Source organism: Solanum tuberosum, unplaced genomic scaffold (assembly GCF_000226075.1).
Source record: "Solanum tuberosum cultivar DM 1-3 516 R44 unplaced genomic scaffold, SolTub_3.0 scf00103, whole genome shotgun sequence".
Taxonomy (NCBI): domain Eukaryota; kingdom Viridiplantae; phylum Streptophyta; class Magnoliopsida; order Solanales; family Solanaceae; genus Solanum; species Solanum tuberosum.
Genome location: NW_006239027.1, coordinates 1,665,695 through 1,691,631, shown reverse-complemented (window position 1 = coordinate 1,691,631; position 25,937 = coordinate 1,665,695). Strand labels below are relative to the sequence as shown.

Here is a 25,937-nt window from a genome sequence, read left to right as displayed (position 1 = left end):
TTAAAGAATAAAAATAAAAATAGAAACACTTATTAATGATCATAGTATATTCCACGTGTAATACGCTGAGATTTACGGATGATAACTAACTAAACCAGCGCGTTACAGCTGACGTTTGTTTGTTAACACAAGCAAACCAAAATCCAAAATTATAAATTGGTAAAAGTTGTTTATCATCAGCTCTTCCAAGTTTCTGCATCACATAGCGAGAAAAAAAAAGGTACACCGACTCATTTCTAAATTATGTTGTATAATATATCATGCATGGGTTTTTAATTTGTATAGTTTCCACAAAATAATTAATATATAAATATACACATAACTTTATTTCTTATATGTATATATCTTTTTCTAGCTTAGAAGAGGATTAATAGTTTTCTCATTTATCTTGGGCGTGATCTAATTCTGAGCTTAGTAGGTCACGTCTTTAGATCACCTTATTAGGCAAATGAAGCACTATTAGTTATCCGCTTAACGATATATTTGTACATACTAATTGCTACTATAAGCTTGTTAGTGGAGGACGGGATTATAAGGTGGGGAATCAAAATTATTGAGGTAAGTTATAATTAAGATCCCCTAATATAGCTTCTTGAATTCTGATGACTTGGGTATTTCAGGAGATTGTTGGTTTAGCTAAAGTTTAGTAATTTTTTTAAAAGTTATTTGCGTTTTGTTACTCTGCATATCAGTGATGTAATGTGTTGAATGGGTAGAAAGTGTGTTGATGGAGGAACATTGGATTTATGGTAATTAGCTTCTCCATATTTCTGCTGGTTCAGTTAGTTTGAGAGATTGCTTCTTATTACCAGTAAGTTGAAAGTTGAAAATATTCGAGAAAAAAAGTATGAGTTGCAGATTGATTGTATATGGTCATAAATAGATTGTGGATTACAAGTCCCTGGTTATCTAAAAATGGATTGCAAACTCCAAATTTTAGCCTGTACTAGTGTTTAAATGCATGTTTAGCAGCCTGCCATATCGGTGTCAAGTAACATTACTTCCAACCATACCAAAACATTAACTTATCTCTTTGTTATTTAATTTGTGCAAGGGAGGACAGACACTTTGTTTGTTTGTTTATATCTTTGCTTGCCTTTTCACATTTTCTTCCTAATCTATCATCTTGGATATTATGACTTAATTGAAAGCTGGAATCTTTCTTTGTGATCATGCTAATTATTGGATGTGCACTTGTCATTTTCTGTATCACTTTTTAATGGCACACATATTTGGAATCTTGCAGAAATATCCCCCAACAGTCAGGCGTTTGCTTTCCATAAAGAGTATAAATTTTGATCGTAAACAGATACTTATAACATTCAAGAATGAAGTTTGGTAAGGAATTCAAAAAGGAAATGGTCCCAGAGTGGATAGAAGCTTATGTGGACTACACTGGACTCAAACAAATATTACAGGAGATCCGCCGTTTCAAGGAAAGCAATCAGCATCCAACGCCTGCAACATCTTTAGATCAGAGGTTGGCATTGTATCGCAACTTTAGTGGTCTAAATCTACAAGGCAGTGTTCAGAATACTAGTGATATTGAGAACCAGGTGATAGCAGTAAACACGGTGCCACACGAAAACTACAGAAAATTTTACAAAACCAAGTTCCTGGCATCTCCTGAAGGAGCAGAAAATGAAATTAGCTTCTTTGACAAACTAGACCATGAATTCAACAAGGTTAATACCTTCTATAAGGACAAGGTGGATGAAGTCATGAGGGAAGTAACTTTGCTGAATAAACAGATGGATGCTTTGATCGCGTTACGTATCAAGGTAATGGATCCGGGTTTCAATGCATTTCCTTCCCTTCAAAGTCTTTCCTTGGACATTAACAATTCAACACCTTCGAGGATCACATCTCCTCTCAGAATGACAGTTGTAGGTAAGGGACTCGATCAAATCCACTTCATGAATTTCACATATTAGATGTGCAACTTTGAGAGAATATGACTCTTTAACATGTTCTAATTAGGAGTTTATGAGCTTAACAGGTAGTAACTATATAGCAATAAAATTGATAGTTGGAATTTTCATGATGCTGATCCCCCTTCGGAGCAGACTCAATGACAAACCAACAGTAACTCATCAAATAATACTCCTTCCATTTCAATTTGTTTGTCTGCTTTTGACTTACCCCGGAGTTTAAGAAAAAATAAAGAAAGTCATGTAGAATGTACTAAAATGTCTTTTAATCTTGCCCAAAAAAATGGAAAGAGACAGACTAAAAAGGAAAGTAAGACAAACAAATTGAAATAGAGGGAGTACAATTATGCAAGTAACCGTAACCTGGATATTATGGTAAGAGCTGCGTGAATATGCTATGTTTGGTAAGGTCAACAAAGTTCAATAGTGTAGTACTTGAAGCTCTACCAGAGAAACCACATCTTCTGTATTTTAGTTGGCCTTCAGTTGGCTACAAGGTCCAATCTCAACTTAGTACTTGCAGCTTACATCTGCTTACATAGCCCAACTCTACGACTATCTTTCACTTCATTGTGTGATTGGGCAGATGATGTTTATGTATATTTGGTTCTAGTGCATTTTCAGATTCTGCACTGTCAATGTGCAGATACAGATGATATGCCTGTCAGTCCAAGTTTTGACCCCACTTATGGAAGACAGGTTTCTATGACTAATGCTTCATATCCAAAGCTTCCCATCAACCGCAATTCTTTAAGAGAGAACAGAGATACTGATTCACAAAAAACAGATCCTCTTGAAATCCTAGATCATGTTAAGATTGTTAATACATTTGAAAGTCCCATATCAACTATAAGAGGTGTCTTGAGCGAATCCAAGGAGAATGATTTGAGTTATAAGAAAGAGGAACTAAAGAAGGTTGAACATAGGCTGAAGCTTATTTTCATTGAGTTCTATCAAAAACTTAGCCATCTAAAACACTTCAGGTAGTGCAAACTAAATTCTGACTTGCTTTAATTTCCTTTCCAAAATTATTCTTTCAATTTAATTATTTTCTGGCTCTCTGCATTTGGCCTGCTACTTCTTGGATGAACTTATAACAGCTATATGAACCTGTCTGCGTTCTCCAAGATCCTCAAAAAATATGAAAAGGTTAGGTTTCACTAACCAAAAGCTTATTTCAATAGCCTGCCTTTCAGTTACATTTACATTATACTCCTTCCGTTTCAATTTATTTATCTGGTTTTGACTTGGCACGGAGTTTAAGAAAGTAAAAAAGACTTTTGAATCTTATAGTCTTGAAATAAAGATATATAGAATATACCAAAATGCCCTTTAATCTTGTGGTTTTAAAATATGTCGTGGAAAGTTGAAATTAAAGAGTAGCCAAAAAGGAAAGAGACAATCTTTCTGTAACGATTAAAAAGGAAAGACAAATAAATTGTAAAGGAGGGAGTATTAGCTATAAGTGAAAGCAACATTTTAAGCAAGTTCCAGGAATGCTGCAGTCTGTAGCCAAGGAGCTTAAAATCCTGAAATTTTGGATCCTTTTCCCAAGTGCAGATTACATCTAGAAAAGCAGCAAGATCATACTTGAAAATGGTGGATAACTCTTATCTTGGGAGCTCTGAGGAGGTTAGTCTGATCTATCCTTCCACCATTAGGATTATGTTGTTCTTGTAAAAAAACGAGAATTTTATCATAGTGTTTTACTTGAAACTGACTGTTACATCATTGATGGTATCATGCCATTCTATAGGTTACCAGTCTTCTGGACAGGGTGGAGACCACCTTCATCAAGCATTTTTCGCAGTCGAACCGCAGAGAAGGTATGAAGATATTGCGGCCAAAGCATAAAAGAGAAAAACATCGTATAACATTCATGTCAGGCAAGTAATACAAATATATGTTGTACAGAACTGATTGAACAGTCATTTTTTTTTTTTAGATATGATCTCGTCTTTTTTGCATTTTATAGTACCCTTTATATTTTGGTCCTTCGCGTTATTTCAAATTTTATCATTCACAATTTTCAGGCTTCTTTTCTGGTTGCTCAATTGCTCTACTAGTTGCTGTAATTCTATTAAGAGATGACAGAAAATTGATAGATAAAGATGAAGGCACCTCTTATTTGGACAAGATAGTTCCACTTTACAGGTAAGGGAGGATTAAACTCTTTTCTATGCGAATATACCTAATACCAGCATAATGAAAAACCATACTTGGGGTTTCCTGAGCCTGTAATTTGACTAGAGAAGAGTTTTGAATTGTCTGGCAGTTTTTATGCATACATTGTGTTGCATATGCTTTTATATGCTGCAAACATATATTTCTGGAGGCACTACAAAATCAACTATGCATTTATCTTTGGTTTCAAGCAAGGGACCGAGTTAAGCTATAGGGAAGTCTTTCTTCTTAGCAATGGTCTAGCAATGCTCGTCCTTGCCGCTCTCCTGATGCATCTGCACATGAATTCAAGAGCTGAAGTGTATGGTACACATATTGAATATGTTCCTCTGGGATTGATAATGGTAAGATTTTAGAGCTTTCTGACTGATCAGTTCTACTGTATTTACTTTCTTTCACCAAAGATAATTCTCTATGCAGGTACTTCTTTCCATTACTTTCTGCCCGTTTAACATCATTTATCGCTCAAGTCGTTGGTTCCTTATAAGATGCGTGTTCCGCTGTATCTGTGCTCCTCTTTACAAGGTATATTCAACAGATAATGAGTCGTAAATCAAAACTATATAGTTATATCCAGATGGGCTAACTCTCTCTTTAAATTCTCATTTTGTGCAGGTTACTCTTCCAGATTTCTTTCTAGCAGACCAGCTGACTAGCCAGGTTCTGTGACTTCTTGACATTGTACAGTTTAGTTTCTACTTCGTCTTTTAGTTGTTGTAGTGGTTTTAACTTCCTACATAATACAGGTTGAAGCAATAAGGAGTTTGGAGTATTACATTTGCTATTATACTTGGATTAAACCTTCGCATGGACATAATATGTGCCAAAGTCACAATGTCTATAACATATTTTACTTCATTCTAGCTATCATACCATATTGGTTTCGGTTTTTTCAGGTTTGACAACAACTTTTGATTGTTAGTTCATTACTGTAAATTGTGTATATGAAAAGATGAGTGCCACTAAGGATCTTCCATCCTCCTTTCATCTCTTGTGATTCCCCCTGCCTGTGTTTTGTTTCTAGGACATGGGACATCTTCTAGATTGTTTTCACAATTTATGAAAATCCAACATCTCTTGCTCAGCTATATCCTTGGTGGCTTTAAGCATAAATCATCTTCTGTTAGGAACTCGCTTCTCTTAATATATTTTAATCTTCTCCATAATGTACTAATAACATATATCTCTTGCTTCTACTGAAAACTGAAGCCTCGGCAATGAAATGACTCATGGTTAAGGGTGTAAATGGTTTCTAAATTGAAATTTTCATCAGCATTGAACCTAGAATTCCCCTATGATATCTGTGAACGAATCTGCACATCTAAAGCATGACCTTAGATAGGAGGTTGTGGAGGGTACAAATTAGGGTAGAAGGTTACTATGTAGTAGAGTTGGGTCTTGTTTATCTTTCCATATTGGGTCGTAGTATTTCTCCTAGTTTCTTTTCCTTCAATTTCTGTTACTGGTAGTCGTAGTATTTCTCCTATAGTTTCTTTTCCTTCAATTTTTGTTACTGCTAGTCAAACTAATATGGGTTTGCAAATTTTAGCTCCGATAACATGTGAAAGAATATAACATTCAACTCAAAACCTTTAAGCAAAGGATGGAAGTTAAATATTATATATACACCTTTGAAAGTTCTTACATAACCCATGTGGGACAACTGTATATAACTTAATAGTATCTTTATGCCATTTCTTTCAACACTCAAGAATGGAATCTTTTTCCTTTACAGTAGACTTAAAGATGCTTATGCTTTCACTGTAGTGTGTCCGTCGACTGTTTGAAGAAAAGGATCAAGCACAGGCATACAATGGCTTGAGATACTTTTTGACAATTCTGGCAGTCGTTATTAAAACAGCTTATGTACTGAGAAAGAGTTTGACTTGGGAGGTGTTGGTTATACTGAGCTCACTTATCACAACTCTTTTCAACACATACTGGGATATAGTTGTCGATTGGGGGCTGTTGAGAAGGAAGTCCAAGAACAAGTTCTTGCGGGATAAGCTCATACTGCACCATAAAAGTATATACTTCACAGCCATGGTAACTTCCATATGACAATAAAGTTGTTCCAATTCATTTTAAGATGAGCTATTACCTACTCTTTTTAACTTTTTTGTTCTCACAGGTCTTGGATGTTTTGCTCAGATTTGCCTGGCTACAACTGGTATTAAGATTCAACGTGCACTCTTTGCAAGGAAGTACTGTCTCAAGCATATTTGCTTGCTTAGAAGTGATTCGACGTGGCATGTGGAATTTTTTCAGGTATTGCAATCTCTCATGCCACATTTTCTTTTGGATCAGTTTTTCCCAACTTATAATGACTTGCAGAAAAACTGTGTATTGACGTATCTATCATCTTTGAAGTTCTGTGAATTAACATTGGACAGCTCACAGCAGTTCTGCTGTCCATGTACAATCTTGTTGATAATTGTACGTGAACTGAGATATATACATTGTAATTTATCAGGTTGGAAAATGAGCACCTGAACAATGTGGGGAAATACCGGGCATTCAAGTCAGTACCACTTCCTTTCGCGTACCATGAAGAGGATGATCACAAAGAAGAATAAAGATGAACATTTATCTATCCCCATTACCTTATCAGAGTGCTAGCAACTGCCAAACTTTAGCAAACGGCAAATGTCATTCATCATGAAGAGTTCACATGTCAAATGTTGTCTGATATACAACATTTGCTATCTAAGCTCAAGAAGTTGTTACATTTCTGGGCTTAAAGGTAGACACCAAGAGTAGAACGCGTGTGAAAGAGCTTAATTTTCACACACAAAAAACCAGGCAGATTTCAGAACAAGGCAAGATGTGCAGTGACAAGGAGGGAGAGAAAGAATACATTGTTGAGAATATACTAGTTTTAAAAATTTCTTGATTGTATATTATTCAAGTCGAAGATAGTGAATACTATCACACGTGTTGCATTTGTTCATAATTGAGAATGATTTCGAACTACATAACCAAGTGAATGATCAATAAGAAGAAGAAAAATCAAACATATCTAATGGCATTAGGCTACCAAATTCATTGAGCTAATATATTGTTATGTTCCCAAACTTCATATGTTATGACATTCCTTTTGTGGACGATTTTAAACCATTTAGCAAGCCGTATTTTCCTTTTCCATTGCTAGGGGTAATTTTTTTTTTTTATCTAGAAGATACTAGTTGTCTTGTCATGTTGTGCCAACCCTGGAAAAAAAAAAACAGTTCTTTTATTTGGCATTAATAATTTTCATTGACCTGACTTTCTTCTAAATAAATGAATAAATAATGTCCTAAAAGTAATAAAAAAGGGTTTAAGAAGAGGTTTATGAGCAGCCTGGGAAACTTTACTTGCATGCTTTCAGATTCAAACCCTAGCTCCCCCAAATTCAACAATCCTCACCATGTCTTCCTCACCGACCCACGAATCAAAATCTGAAATTGAAGAGACCCATCAAGCTGAAACGGATGAAACCCAAAAACCTAAGGAGGAAGACCAAGAAGAAATTGGAAACGATGAGGAAGAAGAGGAGGAGGGTGAATGTGGCTTTTGCTTGTTTATGAAAGGGGGAGGTTGTAAAGACTCTTTTATTGACTGGGAAAAATGTATTGAAGAGGGGGAGAAGAACAAAGAGGATATAGTGGAAAAGTGTTTTGAGGTTACTTCTGCTTTGAAGAAGTGTATGGAGGTGCACTCTGACTATTATGCTCCTATATTACAAGCTGAGAAAGCTGCAGAGGCTGAATTGGAGAAGGAGAAGGAGAAGCAGAAGGAGCAAGGAAATGAAGGCAACGACACCGGATCAGACACCAAATTGGAAGGGAGTTCAAATACTTCTTAGTTAAAGCAGAGGCTAGTAAGTCTGCAGAATCAGAAAAAAAATGATATTTTTTGCTTGGGATGTTATAGGTGATTTTGATAATTAAAAAGTGGAAACTGGGAGATTCTTTTGAATTGAGGGAAGAGAATAGTCCAATAATTGTACTGAAGTTGCCTCAAATTTTAACATTATATGGTTTCTCATGAACTGAATAATTAGTTGCATTTGTCTTGCATCTTTTGTATACTCAGCAAAATTTGGTGTAAACTATAGTTTCTTCTGATTTATGATATAATGATGCTGGAATGAGCAGAAGAAATCTTCCAGCTATGACCTTCAACTCTTGATCTGCAATTTCTGTCTTTTTTTTTTCGATAAATAAGAATTTGATGTTAGTTTATTGCTGTTGGAATTAGTATATTAGTTGTTGATTTATGTGTAAATGCATTAATTCTGAGGAAAAAAGTGTGGATGCATTAAGGAAAATCAGATGGATTGACCTATCTGTATTCTTCATCAGTTTTGGAGTATCTATTTCTTTTTTTTCTGCAAGGTTTTGACTTTCAACTGTCTCAAAAGAAATTTGATCTGAGTACTAGTTGGTAATTGGTTATTGGTTTGAATCTTTTGAAGACCAGTGAGATAACTCTCTATTTTCTGTGTGTTCAGCTGGAAACAGACTGAGCAAGATAAGAATGCAATATTGCATTTGTAGAGCTACGGTAATGTTATTGCATCTTGTTACATTCTACTATCAGTTGTTAAGATCCATGAGCCAGTCATATATCTTATCAAAGTTATCTTAATATTAATATGGTATAATAAAGTGAGACATTGTTCTATTTACTCGTCAATGACATCAATCCCATGTTTTAGACAATTTAAGTTTTCTAAAAGACAAACTATGTGGTTCTAAAGGTTCTTGCTTAACAAAAGTTACCTTTCCTAATACTGATAAAGTTTGAGTCTTTGATATCAACTCAACTTCTTTGCTTATCCGTTGCAGTACATGAGTTTTTGTTTTTTCAATTGTTGGACTGAAGACAAATTGTGAATATAGTACGCCAGAAAAAGTAAAGGGTAGACCCAGTCTTTCAGTGCTGTTGCCTCCAAGAATCTCAAGTTCCTAAACTGTAAATATATACATCCTTACCATCTATAGCTTTTATTGATTTCGTTTGAAGACTTGACAGTACAAATGAAGTAGGTTTTTGGTTGTATCCTGCTGCTGCTGTTAATCGCTTGATCTTTTGTAATGTATGCTACCAAAAGGTTCCATGATATCGTCATAATGGTTGGTATCTGCATGTGCAATGCATTTTAAGCCACTGATGTTGTCCTCTGCACTGTACTATAAAAAGAAGTGCATCCTGTTGCGCTGCTTCACAACCAGATATTCCGAGGAGAATATATGTTCCCATACCCAGAGGAAAATGCCGTTTTATGTTGGAAAAATATGGTTAGGCTTTTACTGCTGCTTAACATTACACCTGCATTCAGCACTGTGCTCCAGGAAGTGTGTATCAAGCAGATTAGCTGATAAACTGGGGCTTATGTTAGTGCTCTTCATATGACTTTTGCTTAGGTTCTTTAATCTCTTTAGCTCATTATATCTCATTTCTTCCTTGTTGATTGAATCTCATCATCTTTTAGATAGCTCGCATCTCTCTTACCTTCTCCTTTTTAGAAGAAGATAGTTTGTTTACATTATGAAGTAGCGTTTCAAGAGATCTGCTCCTGTTGTGCTCCAAACACATTAAAATTTTATTTTTCTTACAGATGAGGCTATCCGTAACGACCATCATACAAAATACCAATGCAATACCTGTGAACTGATATGAACAGAAATTCAAATTCCCCTCCCTGGCTGCATACTTCCAATGTCATGTATACTACAGAGTTCATCAATTTGTCCCTGTCATAGTCGTATTTTCATTTTGTGTTGTGTGCAATCTGGTGCTGTGGTATGCTAGAAGCTACAATATGGTCTATTTTACTTGCTATTTATCCTTTTTGGTGCTTGCATCTTAAACAGCTCTTTCGATCTTAGTTTTGCTGGTCTATGACCTAGTCATATTGAACTATTAATACTGTGTATCATTGTTTTGCTTCGTGGCAATCATGATTTACCCTGATTGGCTTATCTTTGAGTTGAGATTCTTGTGTGTTCTTGCTCTACTTGTGGATTGGCTTATATCCTTCAGGCTCTGGAGACCGTTTGAGGATTTTGTCCCAAAATCTGTATAATGCCCTCATTTCAACCAACCTTTCCATCTCTGTCCATGTGTTTTTGAGCTGCTCTTAGCAGTCTGATGTTTGTAAATATTCAGTTTCATTTGGTTCTGAGACTCGAAATGACAATGTTTTTTTTTTAAATTTGCTTATATTGTGTATTGTATCTCTTTGCCTCTGGTTGCGTATATCATTCTCATTGCCTAATAGCGGCTGACTTGTGGGGTAATTGGACATAACACAATTTTGCCCGTCAAACCAAATCACTCGCAGGGGTAGGGGAAATTTGGGAGGAGATAACAAGGTGGGAAATCAAACATATATGCTTGTAATTTGTTGATACAAGTTGTGTTTGTTGATATTGAGTGAATACACAAGGAACAAATACATTTGATACAAATCAATTGTATTTATGATACAATGAATACAACATGTGTTCATCCTCTCTCAAATCTCGATCACCTCTCTCCTACTTCTTACATGTAGTTATGGATCATAATTATGTCAACTGTAACTATCGAATTCTAGTTAAGCTCAAACTATAATCATTTTTGAAAGCTCCTTATCGTAAAAAAAGAAAAGCCAAGTTACTTTGGCGTTTTGTAACATTTTACTTCCCTATTTTCCTGAAACAAAAAGGATAAACAAAAAGATTACTGTAACTTGCTAGAATTAGAAATCAAGCCCAAAAACGTGGTGGTTTAATTAGAGCAGCCCATCAGACATTCAAATGAACTTGTATGACACTGGCCTGTTATCCTTCCACTGCACAGAGCGGGAGCTATTCGTTGCTCTGTGAAACCAGCCTCACGCAGTCCACCCCACTTTAGGAGCCCAGCAGCCCAAGCCTTCGCTTGGACCACAAGACCCAACTCTGTGCTTGGACAGGGCAGGCCAGAGAATTGTTACACAAGCCCTACCTTCTGAACATGCTCAACATTCCACCACACTAATGCCCTCACTTGAGTTACAAGCCCACGCTACTGAGCTCGGCAATGTGAACACTGCTTCTTGCAAAAATAAAGAGGCAAATAGCTATACTTATCAACGATGTGGGAGAGCACTTGGGGATAAAGGGATTAATTATGCTTAATAGAAGAAAAAAGAAAATGTTGTTCTTTCTTCCTTTTTCTAGTTAGTTGTTTCATTATCTGCTAGTACTAATTATGTGACTGGCATGGCTATGATTATGTGCTTAAATATCAGCTGGTAAAGGAAATGCTGCTAGAACCCGGGGAAATCGCGATTCCATAACATTAACAACCATCATAAAGGCATTTGACATGCCTGATAGAGCTATTAGATTTGCATCAGAGCAGAACACTTACATGGGATGAGTTTACAGCTGCAGTCCGGCAGTCACGAGGGACCAATGGCGGGGCTGATTGTACTTGATACTACAGTTATTTACAGGAATATAACCCTTTCTACAATCAAATGCTCTAAAATATGGAGCAAAGAGATGTAACTGTTGAATATTTATCTAAATGTCATGCCCAAAAAGGGTGCTTGAAGCAAATCCGAATCGTGTGCTGAGAAATCAGATAGCTAAATTGAGTTTGATGACCATATATTCATCTTTTCTAGTGCATCTTCTTCTGTTTAAAAGTACAAGCATAGAACAGCAAGCAATAACATGCCTAGTGTAATCCCACAAGTGGGGTCTGGGTGAGGAAGCATAGAAGTGCAGAAAAATCATTTAAAAAAATAACAGCTTTAGATGAGAGACCGAATAGGAAGATAGTGATCTCCTCAATCAAATTCTACATCCTAGAGATATCTGAGGTTGTTTTTTCAACTTTTCTCCTTCTGATGTTTGAGGATCTTCACAAGAAGACGATAAGAAACTGCTCGTAATTTCATTATTTACATCAAATAAAAATTGACCTTGTAATATAACTCAACTAGACAGATCATAAGATCAGCAGAAGTCTTTATTTTGGCTCCCAAAATATGATATCCCCTTGCTCTCCAACAAGACCAAGATCTTTAAGCCTCCTTTCTTGGTAGTATTCTAATTCATCTAGTTCCAATTCTCTTTCTCTAAAGATATCGTCAATTTGTTGTAAAACCTTCTTCTCTCCTGCTCTTATCCCTACTGCTATCTGAAGCCTTGAACTGAGGTTCCCTTTCTCCATCAGTTTCTCATCCTACAATCATTGTTGTGTTCAATGCCATAAAGTGGTTTTATTCATAAGATTGAGAATCCAGATACCATAGAATTTAGCAGAATGCTTTAAAGGAAGGCGACAATGAAAACATGGACGACTAAAATATAGTAGGACAAGAGGCAATGACAATGTCTTAGTAACACAATTAACTAGTGATGTAAACATACCTCTTCAATTGTGGTGTGATAGGCTGAAAGTGCAGATTTGCATGCATCTCGTACGACTTTACATATGAGCTCCTCATTTGCTCTGCTGACAGGTAACTCAAGATGACCCCAAACAGCATTTCTGAAAATTGATTCTAGTAGGAAAGCATCAGTTCCACTAAGGGCAACCAGCCTTAGATATGGAATCAGAAAAGGGGGCAGAGATTGTCCAAGTTTTATGTCAAAGTAAGCAGTTTCTCCTAGGCCATTTGACTCTGCTATATCCAGCTTGTCCTCATAAAAATCATCAGACTCTGATATTTCCAAAGTTAGCGTAAATGCATCACGAGCTGAAGTACTTGGTTCGATGAAGCCATAGTCAAGAGCCATATCAGCATTGCTTTTGTTCAAGTCATATTGGATGAAAAGCTGTCAAAATCAACCAAGTTGGCTATTGTTCATTAACGGATGATCAAATTGAAATGCTACATAATGCATGTGATTATGAGATAGGAAGTAATGAATAATTGTTTTCACAATATTAGCTTTTCAATGAACAATAGCAGAATGACTTGTTCTCTAGTGAAGATAGTTTCTGAATTTTGAAGAACTCAGTATGCTTTACCTGGTCTCCAGCCTTCAGTTTCAATGGACTTCGTAAAGAAAATAACAAATCCCACGAGAACAGACCTGCTGGTCCCCTAACTTCATGGGCATGATCTTCTGTGGTCACTCTGGCATTGTGGTTTGTCTGATAAGTAAACCATTCGTATAACGTTATTCACCAATCCATCATAGCTAAAAAAATGATGAAATGTTATATAACAATGAAATTCTAACAACATTTACTGCAGGTGCACAGAGCCAGAGCCTCACCATTGTAGGCTTCTTATGAGCAGTCAGTCATCATTAAAATACTTCAATTGCTTATCTAAGTAGTTTTCATTTACCTAAAATCTTACCAGGTCAGCAAAAGGAACCAGAATAAGATTTTGATTCCGAAGACGAGAAAATGCCCTTGATCTGAGCATTCCAAATGCCCAGAAGAAATCATCCAAGGTTATGGGAAAAGGGAAAAGCTGCTTGTTAGGAAGTATGACTTCTTCTTCCACTTTTTGAAATTCATTTTGCACATAATCTTTCACACTCAATGTTGTGCTTAAAAGTTGAGTCCCTGTAAATGATAGCATGACAAACAAAATGAATCACAAATACCTGAAACTCCCATATTCTCACTTAATCAAACAAGGGACATCACATTTCTTATCTAGCAACAAGCAATTTCATCATCGTTAGAGAAAATGCCATCACGCTCTACATATTTGATTATGGAATATAATCAAGACAATCATGTAACAACCCTATACAAAGGCATTACCAGTATCTCTAACTAAGTCATAAGGGATCACAATTCCATAGGTTATATGAAAACCATAAACTAGCCTACTATATCAACATTACCAGTTTCAAAAAACAAAAAAAAATAAACTAGCCTACCATATAAAATATTGCATCCAAAGCCGGAAACAAACTTCAAGAGATTCTGTAACCATATGATAACTCTCAATAGTCCAAAATTTTAAGACTAACAATATAAGCAACTAGGACTTGCCATGACGCGATGATACAGTTGCTCCTTTGGTAACCTAAAGGTCATGGGTTTAAGGCGTGAAAACGTACTCTTGTAGAGATACAAGGGGAAGGCTGCAGTTTAGAGTACTTTGTCATAGGGCAAGGCACTTAAGTAATAAAACTAGAGTTTAAGTTCTACATACTGCACAGTCCAAAAATGTTTATACAATGGCGTGGAGCTCGATTTACTTCCCCTTACGAGCACACACATACAAAAAGAAAGCTAGTTGTGGGCTTCGGTTTCCATAAAATACTCAGATGGTGTGGGTGGCACGTGGCACACAGTGAATGAACACAAAAATCTGCAATTTTCCTATTTAAGGTTTTGATTTTACATAGTAAAGCAGATTAGATTACCTTGAATCTCAGAAAGCTCCTCTTCAGACCTGCACTGGAAGAACATATCAAGCAACCTTCATCAGCAATACAACTTCCAAAAATAATTTTTCATAACAACATATCCAATGTAATTACACAAGTGAGGTCAGCGGAAGCAAAAATTACACAAAAATCTGCCTTCAATCTGCAGACCTTACACCTACCTTGGGAAAAGCAAGCAAAAATTATTCATAAAATTAAAAAAAAAAAAAAAAAAAAAAGCAAATTGAAGGCAGACCCACCAATATATAGTGGAATCAGTAGACTCTGGAAGAACAGCCATGTAATATTTCCACTTTGAATCATCTCTCCATTTCTCTCTAAGCAAGAAAAGAGCAACAGAAATCCAAGGTTTCAATCCAGTACACACATTCCCAATTTCAGTATCTGCAACTGCATCTGGATTAATCCAGAACCTTCTAGGAACTTCTAGAACTGTCTCCCCTTTAGCTATATCTCTCTTAGCAACTAATCCTAAACCTTCTGGTACAATTCCTGGCTTTACAGGTGTCTTTGCTGATACAACCCCTTCATCACATAGCCACTTCCAGAATGTTTGGACTGGTTCTGGGATATTTGGGTCAAGTTCTTTTAACTGAAGTGAGTTTATCAAGAATGGTTTTGGGGAACTGTGTAAAGATTGAAACTTTGTTCTGAATCTTGTGGTTTTGAGTGGACAGAGGAAAGATGAAGAGGGTAAAGAGAAAACAGAAGCCATTTGTTCTAGCTTTGTTTCCCTCTTAGCTAGCTTGGTTTGGTTCTACTGGATTTCAGAGTAACTAGATTTCCAGATGAGGTTGTTAATCAGTTAAGACAAGACCTTTTCTATCTTCCTTATTTTATTAAGTTAATTAAAATAAAATATCTATCATAATATCTTTTTTATTGTGTTTCGATAATCACATTATTTTGTTGTTATTATTCCTTTCTTGTAGGCTCTGCAATACTTTCATTATTAGTTGTTATGTTTGCCTCGCTATTTTCTTCTTCTTTTACTTTGTTGCACTTGAGTTGAGGGTCTTTTGAAACCATCTCTCTACCTCTAGGCATAATAGTAAAATTTGTGTATAATCTACCCTCCCAGTCCCAAATATGACTTGTGAAATTTCCCTGGTTATATTATTGTTGTATTAATAACAAATTTTCTATTCCTGACATAATTAATCTTTTTTTTCCCTAAGTGCTCTCCCACATCGCTGATAAATAAAGGTATTTGCCTCTTTATTTGTGCAGGGAGCATAACTCATAATTCCGAGCTCAGTACCGTGGACTGGTAACTCAAGTGGGGGCATTAGTGTACCTGCCCTATCGAAGCACAGAGTTGGGTCCCGTAGTCTATGGCAAAGGCTTGGGCATGTGTGGCAATTTTCTGGCCTGCCCTATCCAAGCACATAGTTGGGTCCCGTAGTCTATGGCGAGGCTTGGGCTGCTGGGCTACTAAACTGGGGTGGACTGTGTGAGGTTGGTTTCACAGAGCAACGAATAGCTCCCGCTCTGTGCAGTGGAAGGATAACGAGTCAGTGTCGTACTAGTCCAATGAATGCCTGATGGACTGCTCTAATTAAACCACCACTTTTTTGTCTTGTAGTTAAGTTCCATGACCATACCTCAAAGCTAACCATAACCAGTCATTTGTTTCTGAGACTAGGATAAATATACAATGCTTCAACTGCATAACATTACAACCATTTAAGTATTATTCATCTCTTTTTTAGTCCTTTTTCATTCTGCAATCATTAAAGAACAAATGAGATAACATTTGTAGAACCAAGTAAGCTAAAGTGAAAAATGGCTTCTGTTTTCTCTTCTTCTTTCCTCTGTCCACTCAAAACCACAAAATTAAGAATAAAGCTTCAAACTTTACAGAGTTCTCAAAAACCATTCTTGATAAATTCATTTCAGTTAAGAGAACTTGACCCAAAAATCCCACAACCAGTCCAAACATTCTGGAAGTGGCTATGTGATGAAGGAGTTGTATCAATAAAGACACCTGTAAAGCCAGGAATTGTAGCAGAAGGTTTAGGATTAGTTGCTAAGAGAGATATTTCAAAAGGGGAAACAGTGTTAGGAGTGCCTAAAAGGTTCTGGATCAACACAGATGCAGTTGCAGAATCTGAAATTGGGAATGTGTGTACTGGATTAGAACCTTGGATTTCTCTTGCTCTTTTCTTGTTGAGAGAGAAATGGAAAGATGATTCCAAGTGGAAATATTACATGGCTGTTCTTCCAGAGTCTACTGATTCCACTATATATTGGTGGGTCTGCCTTTAAATTTATTTATTTCCTTCTTGTTGTTAGGCTGGATTAGAGTCCCTCATTAGCTAGATTTTGAGTTTGACTTATGCTCAATTGTCATATCTTTACATGGTATCGAAACCAAGTCCATCCCGTTTGGGCTTCCGGTCCACACTCGAGATGCGTCTGGATGTGAAAGGGAGTGTAAGAGTGGGTTAGAGTCCCACATTGGTTCGAGGGATGATTTGTTTATATGGTCTTGGGCACTCTTCTACCCATGAACTAGCTTTTGGGGTTGAGTTAGGCTCAAGTGTCATATCATTATCTTTACAGTTTTTATGAATATTTTTTTCTTTTGAAGTTGTGTTGCTGATGTTGCTTGGTATGTTCTTTCAGTGCAGGTCTGAAGGGGAGCTCTCTGAGATTCAAGGTAAACTTGTTTCCTTGTAAAACATGCCTTTAATAGGAAAATTTCAGATTCTTGTGTTCATGATGGAGTTAAGTTATATATACTAACATTGTAAATTATTTTTTAACTCTATATGGTTACACAATCTCTTGAAGCTTGTTTCTACACTGGATGCAATCTTGTATGTTGTAGCTATAGGCTACTTGATTGTTTTCATGTAACCTGTGAATTATGATACCTTATGACTTTGTTATAGAGATTGGCATGCCTTTTATATAGAACTGTTGTGTGATTCTGTTGATTATACTCCATAGTCAAATAAGTAGAGTGGGATGGCACATTGGCACTGTCTCTAAGCAAAGTTGAAACTGCCCTTAGGTAAGATATGTGATGTTGCATGTTTTGATTAAGTGAGATGTTAAGTTCTCTAAGTACTTGTGATAATAAATGTGATGTTGCATGTTTGCCGTGCTATCATTTGCAGGAACTCAACTTTTATGCACAACGTTGAGTGTGAAAGAGTATGTGCAAAATGAATTTCAAAAAGTGGAAGAACAAGTCATACTTGGTAACAAGCAGCTTTTCCCTTTTCCTATAACCTTGGATGATTTCTTCTGGGCATTTGGAATACTCAGATCAAGGGCGTTTTCCCGTGGTGGGATTCAAAATCTAATGCTGGTCCCCTTTGCTGACCTGGTAAGATTTTAGGTAAACAAAATTACTTAGATGAGCAATTCTAGTGATGAATGACTACTTATAAGAAGCCCACAATGAAAAGGAGGAAGTGTTGGATTCAGAATAAATTCATCTTAGTTACAAGATTGATTCAAAAGTATGTTGATGATCAAATGAACCTATATAGACATGAAAGCTTTAGCTTCAGTTAGAAACGAGTATTAAAAGAGTCTGAGGACTGTTGTCAGAATTTCATTGTTTGTTGAAGTTCTTTTCCAAATTCCAATATAGTATTTCACCAACGTTTTTGGCTATCGATTGGTGAATAATGTTATACAAATGGTTTACTTATCAGGCAAACCACAGTGTCAAAGTGACCACAGAAGATCATATCCATGAAATTGGGGGACCAGCAGGTCTGTTCTCCTGGGACTTGTTATTTTCTTTTCAAAGTCCATTGAAACTGAAGGCTGGTGATCAGGTAAGGCTTGCTGAGTTTTTCAAAAAAAAAGTCATTCTGCTATTGGTCATACAAATTCCAACATTTTGAATAAAAACATTCATTACTTCCTAGCTCATAATTTCATGCATTATGTAGCATTTTTGCTGGATCATCTGTTAAGAGTCTATAGGAGGCCTTGTTTGCTTCGTATATTTGATTGAAGATTTGAAGTACTTCTGTTAGAACTAAAACCTTTAATGTACTCGTACCAAAGTGGTACATAACAGATGTGTTTTTGACAGTTTCTTATCCAATATGGCTTGAATAAAAGCAATGCTGATATGGCTATTGGCTATGGCTTCATCGAACCAAACTCAGCTCGTGATGCATTTACATTAACATTGGAAATATCAAAGACTGACGATTTTTATGGGGACAAGCTGGATATAGCAGAGTCAAATGGCCTAGGAGAAACTGCTGACTTTGACATAAAACTTGGACAATCTCTCCCTCCTTCTCTATTTCCATATCTTAGGCTGGTTGCCCTTGGTGGAACTGATAATTTCCTAATAGAATCAATTTCTGGAAATGCTGTTTGGAATCTTCTCGAGTTGCCTGTCAGCAGAGCAAACGAAGAGCTCATATGTAAAGTTGTACGAGATTCATGCAGATCTGCACTTTCTGGATATCACACCACAATTGAAGAGGTATGGCATTGTCATTCCTCTTGTCTTACTATATTTTGGTTGTCCATGTCTTCATTGTCGCCTTCTTTGAAGCATTCTGCTAAATACTATGGTATCTGGACTCTGAATCATATGAATAAAACTATTTTTATCTCCATTACGTAGTACATGTATTGTCTTTTGGCATTGAACACAATGATTATTGTAGGATGAGAAACTGATGAAGGAAGGGAACCTCAGTTCAAGGCTTCAGATAGCAGTAGGGGTGAGAGCAGGGGAGAAGAAGGTTTTACAACAACTCGACGATATTTTTAGAGAAAGAGAACTGGAACTAGATGAATTAGAGTACTACCAAGAAAGGAGGCTTAAAGATCTTGATCTTGTTGGAGAGCCAAAGTAAGGAACTCTCTGCTGACCTTATGAGCATTCTAGTTGAGTTATAACAGCTTGGACTTCAAAGGCAAAGGCGGATCTAGAATTTTAAGTATATACGCTCCTATAAGAACCTCAACTTAGCTATTTGACTTCTCAGCACACAATTCGAATTTTCTCCAAGTACCCTTTTTTGGGCATGACAATTAGATAAATGAACAAACTGTTACATCTCTTTGCTCCACATTTTAGAGCATTTGATTGTAAAAAAAGGTTATATTCCTGTAAAAAACTGTGGTATCAAGCACAATCAACACTGTCCAACTTGTGGAAGAGAGTAAAAACATATGAACAAAATGAATGAACACATTAACATGGCACTTCTTTTCTTTTTGACAAGTATGACACGTTTGGCTTCTTCATTTTTTCCCTCCTGCTTCTCCCAGTTATAGACTACATATCTATGACAAAACACCTCTCCAAAATGCCCTGACGACTGAAGGCCGCATTTCAGCCCTTTGGCCACAGATCTGGATTGTGCATACCAACAACTTTACGCCTTTCCCTTTGCTTTCTTCACAAAACACCTGTGCATTACTATGGAGTAACTACCCATGGAAGACATGCCCTGAATTGCATTTCATTGGACAGCAGTGGAATTATCAGGCCCAAACAAGTCATCACAGGTTTTACTCTCACACAGACACTCCTGTGGATTTGCATAAAAATAATCTTCTTCTTTTGGTTTGTCTGCAATGACTCTGCGTCGAGCCAGTTGTCCCATTCGTCCCTCATGTGATTGCCGGACTGTAGCTGTAAACTCATCCCATGTAAGTGTTCCGTTCTGATGCAAATCTAATAACTCTACCAGTTTTTTTCGATACAATCGAATGGTTTTCTTAAACCCAAGATACCTGCAAAATATAATCAGAAATGCCTTCATAATGTTGTTAATGTTATGGAATCATTTCCAGCGCAGTAGGTAATATGTACCTACGATGACCTTCAACAACTTTAGCCATGTTCCCATCATAAGTGGGAACAAATACATTACTAGCAGTTGAAACGATGAAATCCAGGGCTGCCATCTGAGATGAATGATTCTGGAAATGCTGCAATTCCCCAGGTTTTAGCAGCATGTCCTTTTTCACCTATTATTAAACATAATAGGTAAGAAGGATAATTAGCTCATAGTGTCCAGAAATTAGTCGCAATGAAGTCCTCAGCAATAAAAAAACTGGCAGTACAAAACGTAGAACATTTTGAGCACATTTCCAGGCTACCAAATGTCTCAAAGAATGTCAGGTTATTCAATGAACAGAATACTTGTATCAGAGATCACTGTCCAAGTTGCTCATCACCTCAATATATGCAATAGACTACAAGAATGTTGGCTAAGGCACATGTTCGCTATTCCATGCAACAGGTTTCGGATAAATGTTTAAGACACAGCCCTAAAACTGGTAGTTTAAATGTCCCAGCAACAGATACAAATAATCACTTACAATTTTTGGGAAGGCAGCTCTCAAAGAAGCAAGCCTACGTTCACCTCCATAAATGTCACCAGATGCAATATATATTTGTATATCTTTATCAAAACCCAACGCTTGCAAAATCAAAGCTGCCTCTTCTGGGGTGAGAGGACACAATCCTTGAGATCTCTTCTCCTCAGATACAATTTCTTTCTCCCTCCACCAAGGGAATGCATACCTAAGGAAACAAAGGCAACCAGAAAGGAATTTACTATATAGACAACAAGTTTGCGTGTTGGTCAAGACAAAAGGGTGAAACAGAGAAAACTGTATCAGTGGGAGTGGGAGAACAAAGTGAACTCATTAAATCATCCAACAATGTAAAACTTCAAAATCTTGAGATAGAAAATAAAATTTATGAGTAAATGTCATTGTCACAACAGCAGCTCATAGTTTATGTTAGTAACCCACTGGTATCCAATCCACAAATTTTATTATGCCCATGACGAGGGCAGGCTGACGAAGGCGGATCAACTTCTTTCCATATTTTTTTAAAGAAAAAAACAAAAAAGAGAATAAAACTAAAATACAACAGTTGTTCTGAGATGATCACCTTAACCGTTTGAGCTCCTCAGCTTCCTCCTCAGTGCAGCCATGGGTGCAACCAGAGAATGCCAACATATCCATCTCATATCTTAGATGCAATGCTACAAATGGCCCTCTCTCCTGAAGCATTCGTACCAATTTTTCTCCCAAAGCCTCAATATCTGGAGTGAATTTCAATGCCTGGAAATTCACACGACATCTGAGTTTTTGAAGCTCAAGAGGAATCCCATTGTTTGCTAGCCTAGTATCTGTTCTGTTGAAATGTATTACTTGATGCTTGCTGAAGAGAGGCAGAATCTGCAATAGTAATCCGAATGTGTTAAAGCAGGTTAAATTACAACTGTTGATGAGGCATATATAGCATCAGAGCAGATCTATTCAATTATCAAGGTATTAGAATCATTGTATGCAGATTGATTCCAGTATTAAAAGCAGTACATGAAACTACATACAGCAAAAAGAGAAGTACTTTGAAAGTTGAGATGTATCGTATAAGATTTAAGCACTAGTCTTCTAAATGACAGACAAATGACAATGTCCACAGTCACGAAGAAGAATCGACAGTGTAGGTCAATCACAAATTGATAATAAGACAAGGATGTATTGCAAGTAGATAAACCTGTTGCAAGTAGTACTTTTCATTTGACCAGCTAACAGGAGGCATTTCTAGCAGTTGGTATCCATACCTCCTGCTGAACCTCTTTGGCAGTCTCTTTATTATCCGAACTTCATCTCTTAGTGAATCAATGAAGTGTCTCACATCAAAAATATCATCAAAATTGCTGCCAAGAAATGTTACAACTTGTTATAAAACACGAAGCAATAGGTCAAAGAACTACTTCTACATAACACCAGAAATACCTAGGATCTGCCCAGAAAGATGTTTTATCAAGCTCTGGGACAACCAAAGTTAGATTTAAAAGACGTGCAATAGTCACCATGTCACAGATCTACATTCAAAAGATGGCAGAATTAGTTACAGATTAGGAGTTTGATACAGTTTCGGATTTTTTGACTTTCTTTCCATATGAATTGGACAAGAATGTATAAAGAAAAAAAAAGAAGAACAAATACTAACGGCTGCACGCATTTGATTCAAGCCACCATTGCAGGACACTTGAAGAAACCCATTATTTGTATAATTTCCTGCATAATGTCATATGTCAAAATTGTTATGAATGTTAGAAGAAGCAGAATTTGGAACTCATAGAAAGATACAGTTCCTATTACTGGTACACTGATGAGACTAGGTAACAGTACTTTTGGAGTTTTGGTCACTGAATGTTTAGTTAGTAGAATGGCAGATAAATAAGTTTTTTGGATAATTAACTAAATCTTTAATGATTCAAAACAGCACTAATATTGTGCTGACATCTGTATAACTGATTACAAAGATCAATTCCTACTCTAAACTGAAAGGAACTGATGAAGTCTAAGAATGTGTCTACATCATTTACAAAATCCAACCTACACCAAAATGCTAGCGGAAGTGTACAATTGCACATGGAGATATATAAACTGAAACACAATGTCTCATATTGCAAGAAAAAGGTTGCCTCCAGCAACTTAAAATGTACTTTCATCCATAAAAGTATGTTTACATCTATCCCCTTATAATTGAGACATTTCTTTCTTTTACTAGTTCCTCATTGTTGTGACATTTCGTCTAGCAGCATTAATTTGTTCAAAAACATCAGGAAAAATTATGTTTACACTACTTCATGATTCACGCTAGACGATTAACCCCGGGAAAAATAGAAAGAATATGAGACATTTCACCCTATTTCGGATGGAGAAATTTCTGTCTTAAATATTAAAAAGAAAGCTGTAATAAGGAATGCTACAGAGAGGACTAGAAAAGAAAGTCTCTCATCCAGTCCCTTTCTCGACTTCCCTTCAAAAAAAACATTTGTTTTTATCTCTCGGGAAGCACTTCTTACTAATCCAATTGATTATCGTCAACAGACTAAGCATAGATCCAATGAGCACCTTCATTAGCTTTTCAGAATATAGTTTTTAAAATGGGAAGAGTATATATGTTCTGATTTCTGAAAAGCTAATGGAGTCTCTCATTGGATCTATGCTTAGTTAGTCAAGGAACATGAGTTTAGGTTCCCTATTTCACACATGGTGACTTCATTAACTTTTTCAGAATATATAGTATTATGTTCCATTTTTCAGGAATGCTTAATAAAGCAGTATGTCACAAGAATACAGGACCTGGAATGGGGAAATATAATAGCATCAATCGAAAGTAAATCAATTAGCAGAGGAAAACACACCATAAATGGATACCGATTTGGGATGAAAAGAAGACCTTTGAAACCAAATTTAAACCTTACCTAATTCTCACCACAAACCTTTTAAGCTGACATTTTTCTTATTGCCAATTGGACACCGAAGGGACAAAACTAAAAATAGGAAGACAAACTGACTATAGACATCCCATTGGTAGCTCTCTCTAGATTATAGATCTGTTAAGGTCGTACTTCCAAACCATCAGATCTCAAAAACTATGAATACCATGCTCAGGTCTCTCTCCTAATTCTTCTTTTTCTTTTTCCCTCTCAATCTATGTCAATCAATTAACTCGCCTCAATCTCAAACTAGTTAGCATCAACTATATAATCCTCTTTTGCATTCCACTCTGGTAGGGGCGCCTGCATTCAAATGCTAAACTTTGACGTTTTCAGCAAATTAGGGATTCTCTAAAACTAGAAGTTCTTTAAATCTCACGTTCTATAAGTCTCTATTTATCCTAAGTTCCTAACTATACTAAACAGAGCGGATCAATTACCAGACCTCACACAAGTGTAACAACAACAACTATGTTTTAATCCCAACTACTACGCATCTCTATTCTCCCATATGGATCCTTCACTTCCATTGGTGTTAGGTTATTAGCTAAAGAATAACAACCAACTTAATATACAGCAAACAGATCATATACTCTAACAACCACAACAACATACCCAGTATAGTCCCACAAAGTAGGATATGAAGAGGGTAGAGTGTACGTAGACCTTACCCTTACCTCAAAGGTAGAGAGGTTGTTTCCGATAGACCTTGGCTTAAGGAAAAACAGTCCAAAGCAGTTCCGAAAAAGAAGTAACACAAGTACAAAAAACAACCAATAATAATAAAAACAACATATAATAACAGAACAGAAACTACAATAAATATCATAATTGAGGTACAAGAAACAATATACATTAACAGAAATCGAAGGACAAGAAACTACAAGAGCAATACACGACTACTAATATAAACGGAAAGATCACATACTTCAATGACATCATTTAATTAACTAAATACTTTGGAAAAAAACATGTAACTAATAGAGATTCAAGCTCAGAGAAACTCACTAGGTGGAAGAAGAGGCAAAGGAGAAAGCAAAGTCTCTTCAACATGAACAGACATCTTAGTAGTATAACCAGTAAAACCCGAAAACCAACGTGGATTATAAAGCTCCCAAACAGCAATAAGCTGAACCAAACATGTCCATATCAAAATGCTGGAACAAACCCTTATAAACAAAACTTTTAATCTAGTCCTCTGTATCATCTGCGCTTGTAATGGTAGTACTTTCTCACTTCTAACAACCTCACTCTCGGATCTAACCTCCATTTTACCTCCTCTTCACTCTTCATAGCCAATACTTCAACCCCAAATCACCAAACCCCTCAAATCTCTTCATACACAAATTCCTCATATGTACATGCATGTTAAGGTAATACCCAATTGCATCAAAACTCAAACCACATTGGAAAATGAGAAATTATCACCCCAGATTGACTAAAAATTTAAACTTTTCAACACCCAATATGGAAAAAGATCTCAACTTTGGAGCAAAACCAAGAAATGAGGAAAATGGAAAATTATAACCCCAGATTGACAAAAAAATTCAAACCCAAAATGAAAAAAAACTGAACTTTTCAACATCCAATATGGAAAAAAAATCTCAACTTTGAGCAAAACCAAGAAATGGGGAAAATGGGAAATCTATGAAGAAGTAAAAGATGAGAAGCGGTGATGAAATTAATTAATTTTTTTTAGGGGTGTCAAGAATGTAGCACAAGGAGAAAGCTGTAGTAGGGACAATAGTCAATATGCTTTAAATCTGAAAAAAAAAATGCTTTTAATGAATTTTCTGAAAACTTTTTTCTCTGTAAAAAGATAAAAACTTGTACAGTATCTTGAAGTAGCAGGATCTAAGGAAGAAAATGACAGAGATGGAAGAGATCTAAGATTATCATGAAAGAAAAAAAGAATAAATATTTAACTTAGAATTTTGTACCCAAAAATGTACTTTTTACGTAATAGTATTAAACAAACAGTGCAAATTAACACACTCAAAATATAGTAATGGAAAATTAATTACTCTTTTATGTGTTATTAATTTAGATGTGTTGCTTTCCTCTTTTTTTTCTTTTTAATTGGAGTAAGAAAAAAGTCAATCCATATATAATAAATTTTTAAATATAAAAAATTTAAAAGAGACTTCTTGCTATTTTAAATTAAGCTCCTATCTGTCAATAAATCA

The 25,937-nt window shown here is 36.2% G+C and overlaps 5 protein-coding genes across 5 annotated transcripts; 3 read left to right on the top strand and 2 right to left on the bottom strand.

Annotated features, from left to right (window-relative positions):
- The first annotated feature begins 385 nt into the window (after window positions 1-385).
- LOC102588577 (phosphate transporter PHO1 homolog 10) lies at window positions 386-7,137 on the top strand. The gene is made up of 14 exons (XM_006348694.2): window positions 386-558; window positions 1,247-1,890; window positions 2,578-2,914; window positions 3,032-3,080; window positions 3,492-3,563; window positions 3,688-3,817; window positions 3,965-4,085; window positions 4,207-4,459; window positions 4,536-4,640; window positions 4,731-4,775; window positions 4,862-5,011; window positions 5,883-6,161; window positions 6,247-6,383; window positions 6,589-7,137. The coding sequence occupies exons 2-14, from the start codon at window positions 1,329-1,331 to the stop codon at window positions 6,689-6,691; spliced, it is 2,343 nt and encodes a 780-aa protein (XP_006348756.1). The 5' UTR covers window positions 386-558; window positions 1,247-1,328; the 3' UTR covers window positions 6,692-7,137.
- A 272-nt stretch (window positions 7,138-7,409) lies between these two features.
- Window positions 7,410-8,278, top strand: LOC102588242 (transcription elongation factor SPT5-like). Its single transcript, XM_006348693.2, has one exon. The coding sequence runs from the start codon at window positions 7,522-7,524 to the stop codon at window positions 7,957-7,959; it is 438 nt and encodes a 145-aa protein (XP_006348755.1). The 5' UTR covers window positions 7,410-7,521; the 3' UTR covers window positions 7,960-8,278.
- A 3,437-nt stretch (window positions 8,279-11,715) lies between these two features.
- On the bottom strand, window positions 11,716-15,324 carry LOC102587919 (ribulose-1,5 bisphosphate carboxylase/oxygenase large subunit N-methyltransferase, chloroplastic). Its single transcript, XM_006348692.2, has 6 exons — window positions 14,740-15,324; window positions 14,477-14,505; window positions 13,450-13,661; window positions 13,113-13,238; window positions 12,509-12,916; window positions 11,716-12,320 (listed from the first exon to the last, which is right to left on the bottom strand). The coding sequence occupies exons 1-6, from the start codon at window positions 15,213-15,215 to the stop codon at window positions 12,105-12,107; spliced, it is 1,467 nt and encodes a 488-aa protein (XP_006348754.1). The 5' UTR covers window positions 15,216-15,324; the 3' UTR covers window positions 11,716-12,104.
- A 451-nt stretch (window positions 15,325-15,775) lies between these two features.
- LOC102587278 (ribulose-1,5 bisphosphate carboxylase/oxygenase large subunit N-methyltransferase, chloroplastic-like) lies at window positions 15,776-19,560 on the top strand. Its single transcript, XM_006348690.2, has 6 exons — window positions 15,776-16,752; window positions 17,134-17,162; window positions 17,626-17,837; window positions 18,172-18,297; window positions 18,561-18,965; window positions 19,153-19,560. The coding sequence occupies exons 1-6, from the start codon at window positions 16,286-16,288 to the stop codon at window positions 19,342-19,344; spliced, it is 1,431 nt and encodes a 476-aa protein (XP_006348752.1). The 5' UTR covers window positions 15,776-16,285; the 3' UTR covers window positions 19,345-19,560.
- LOC102587596 (uncharacterized protein At1g04910) lies at window positions 19,442-25,636 on the bottom strand. Its single transcript, XM_006348691.2, has 8 exons — window positions 24,760-25,636; window positions 22,473-22,540; window positions 22,256-22,344; window positions 22,014-22,176; window positions 21,402-21,691; window positions 20,822-21,026; window positions 20,310-20,467; window positions 19,442-20,230 (listed from the first exon to the last, which is right to left on the bottom strand). The coding sequence occupies exons 1-8, from the start codon at window positions 25,019-25,021 to the stop codon at window positions 19,957-19,959; spliced, it is 1,509 nt and encodes a 502-aa protein (XP_006348753.1). The 5' UTR covers window positions 25,022-25,636; the 3' UTR covers window positions 19,442-19,956.
- Between the last annotated feature and the right edge of the window lie 301 nt (window positions 25,637-25,937).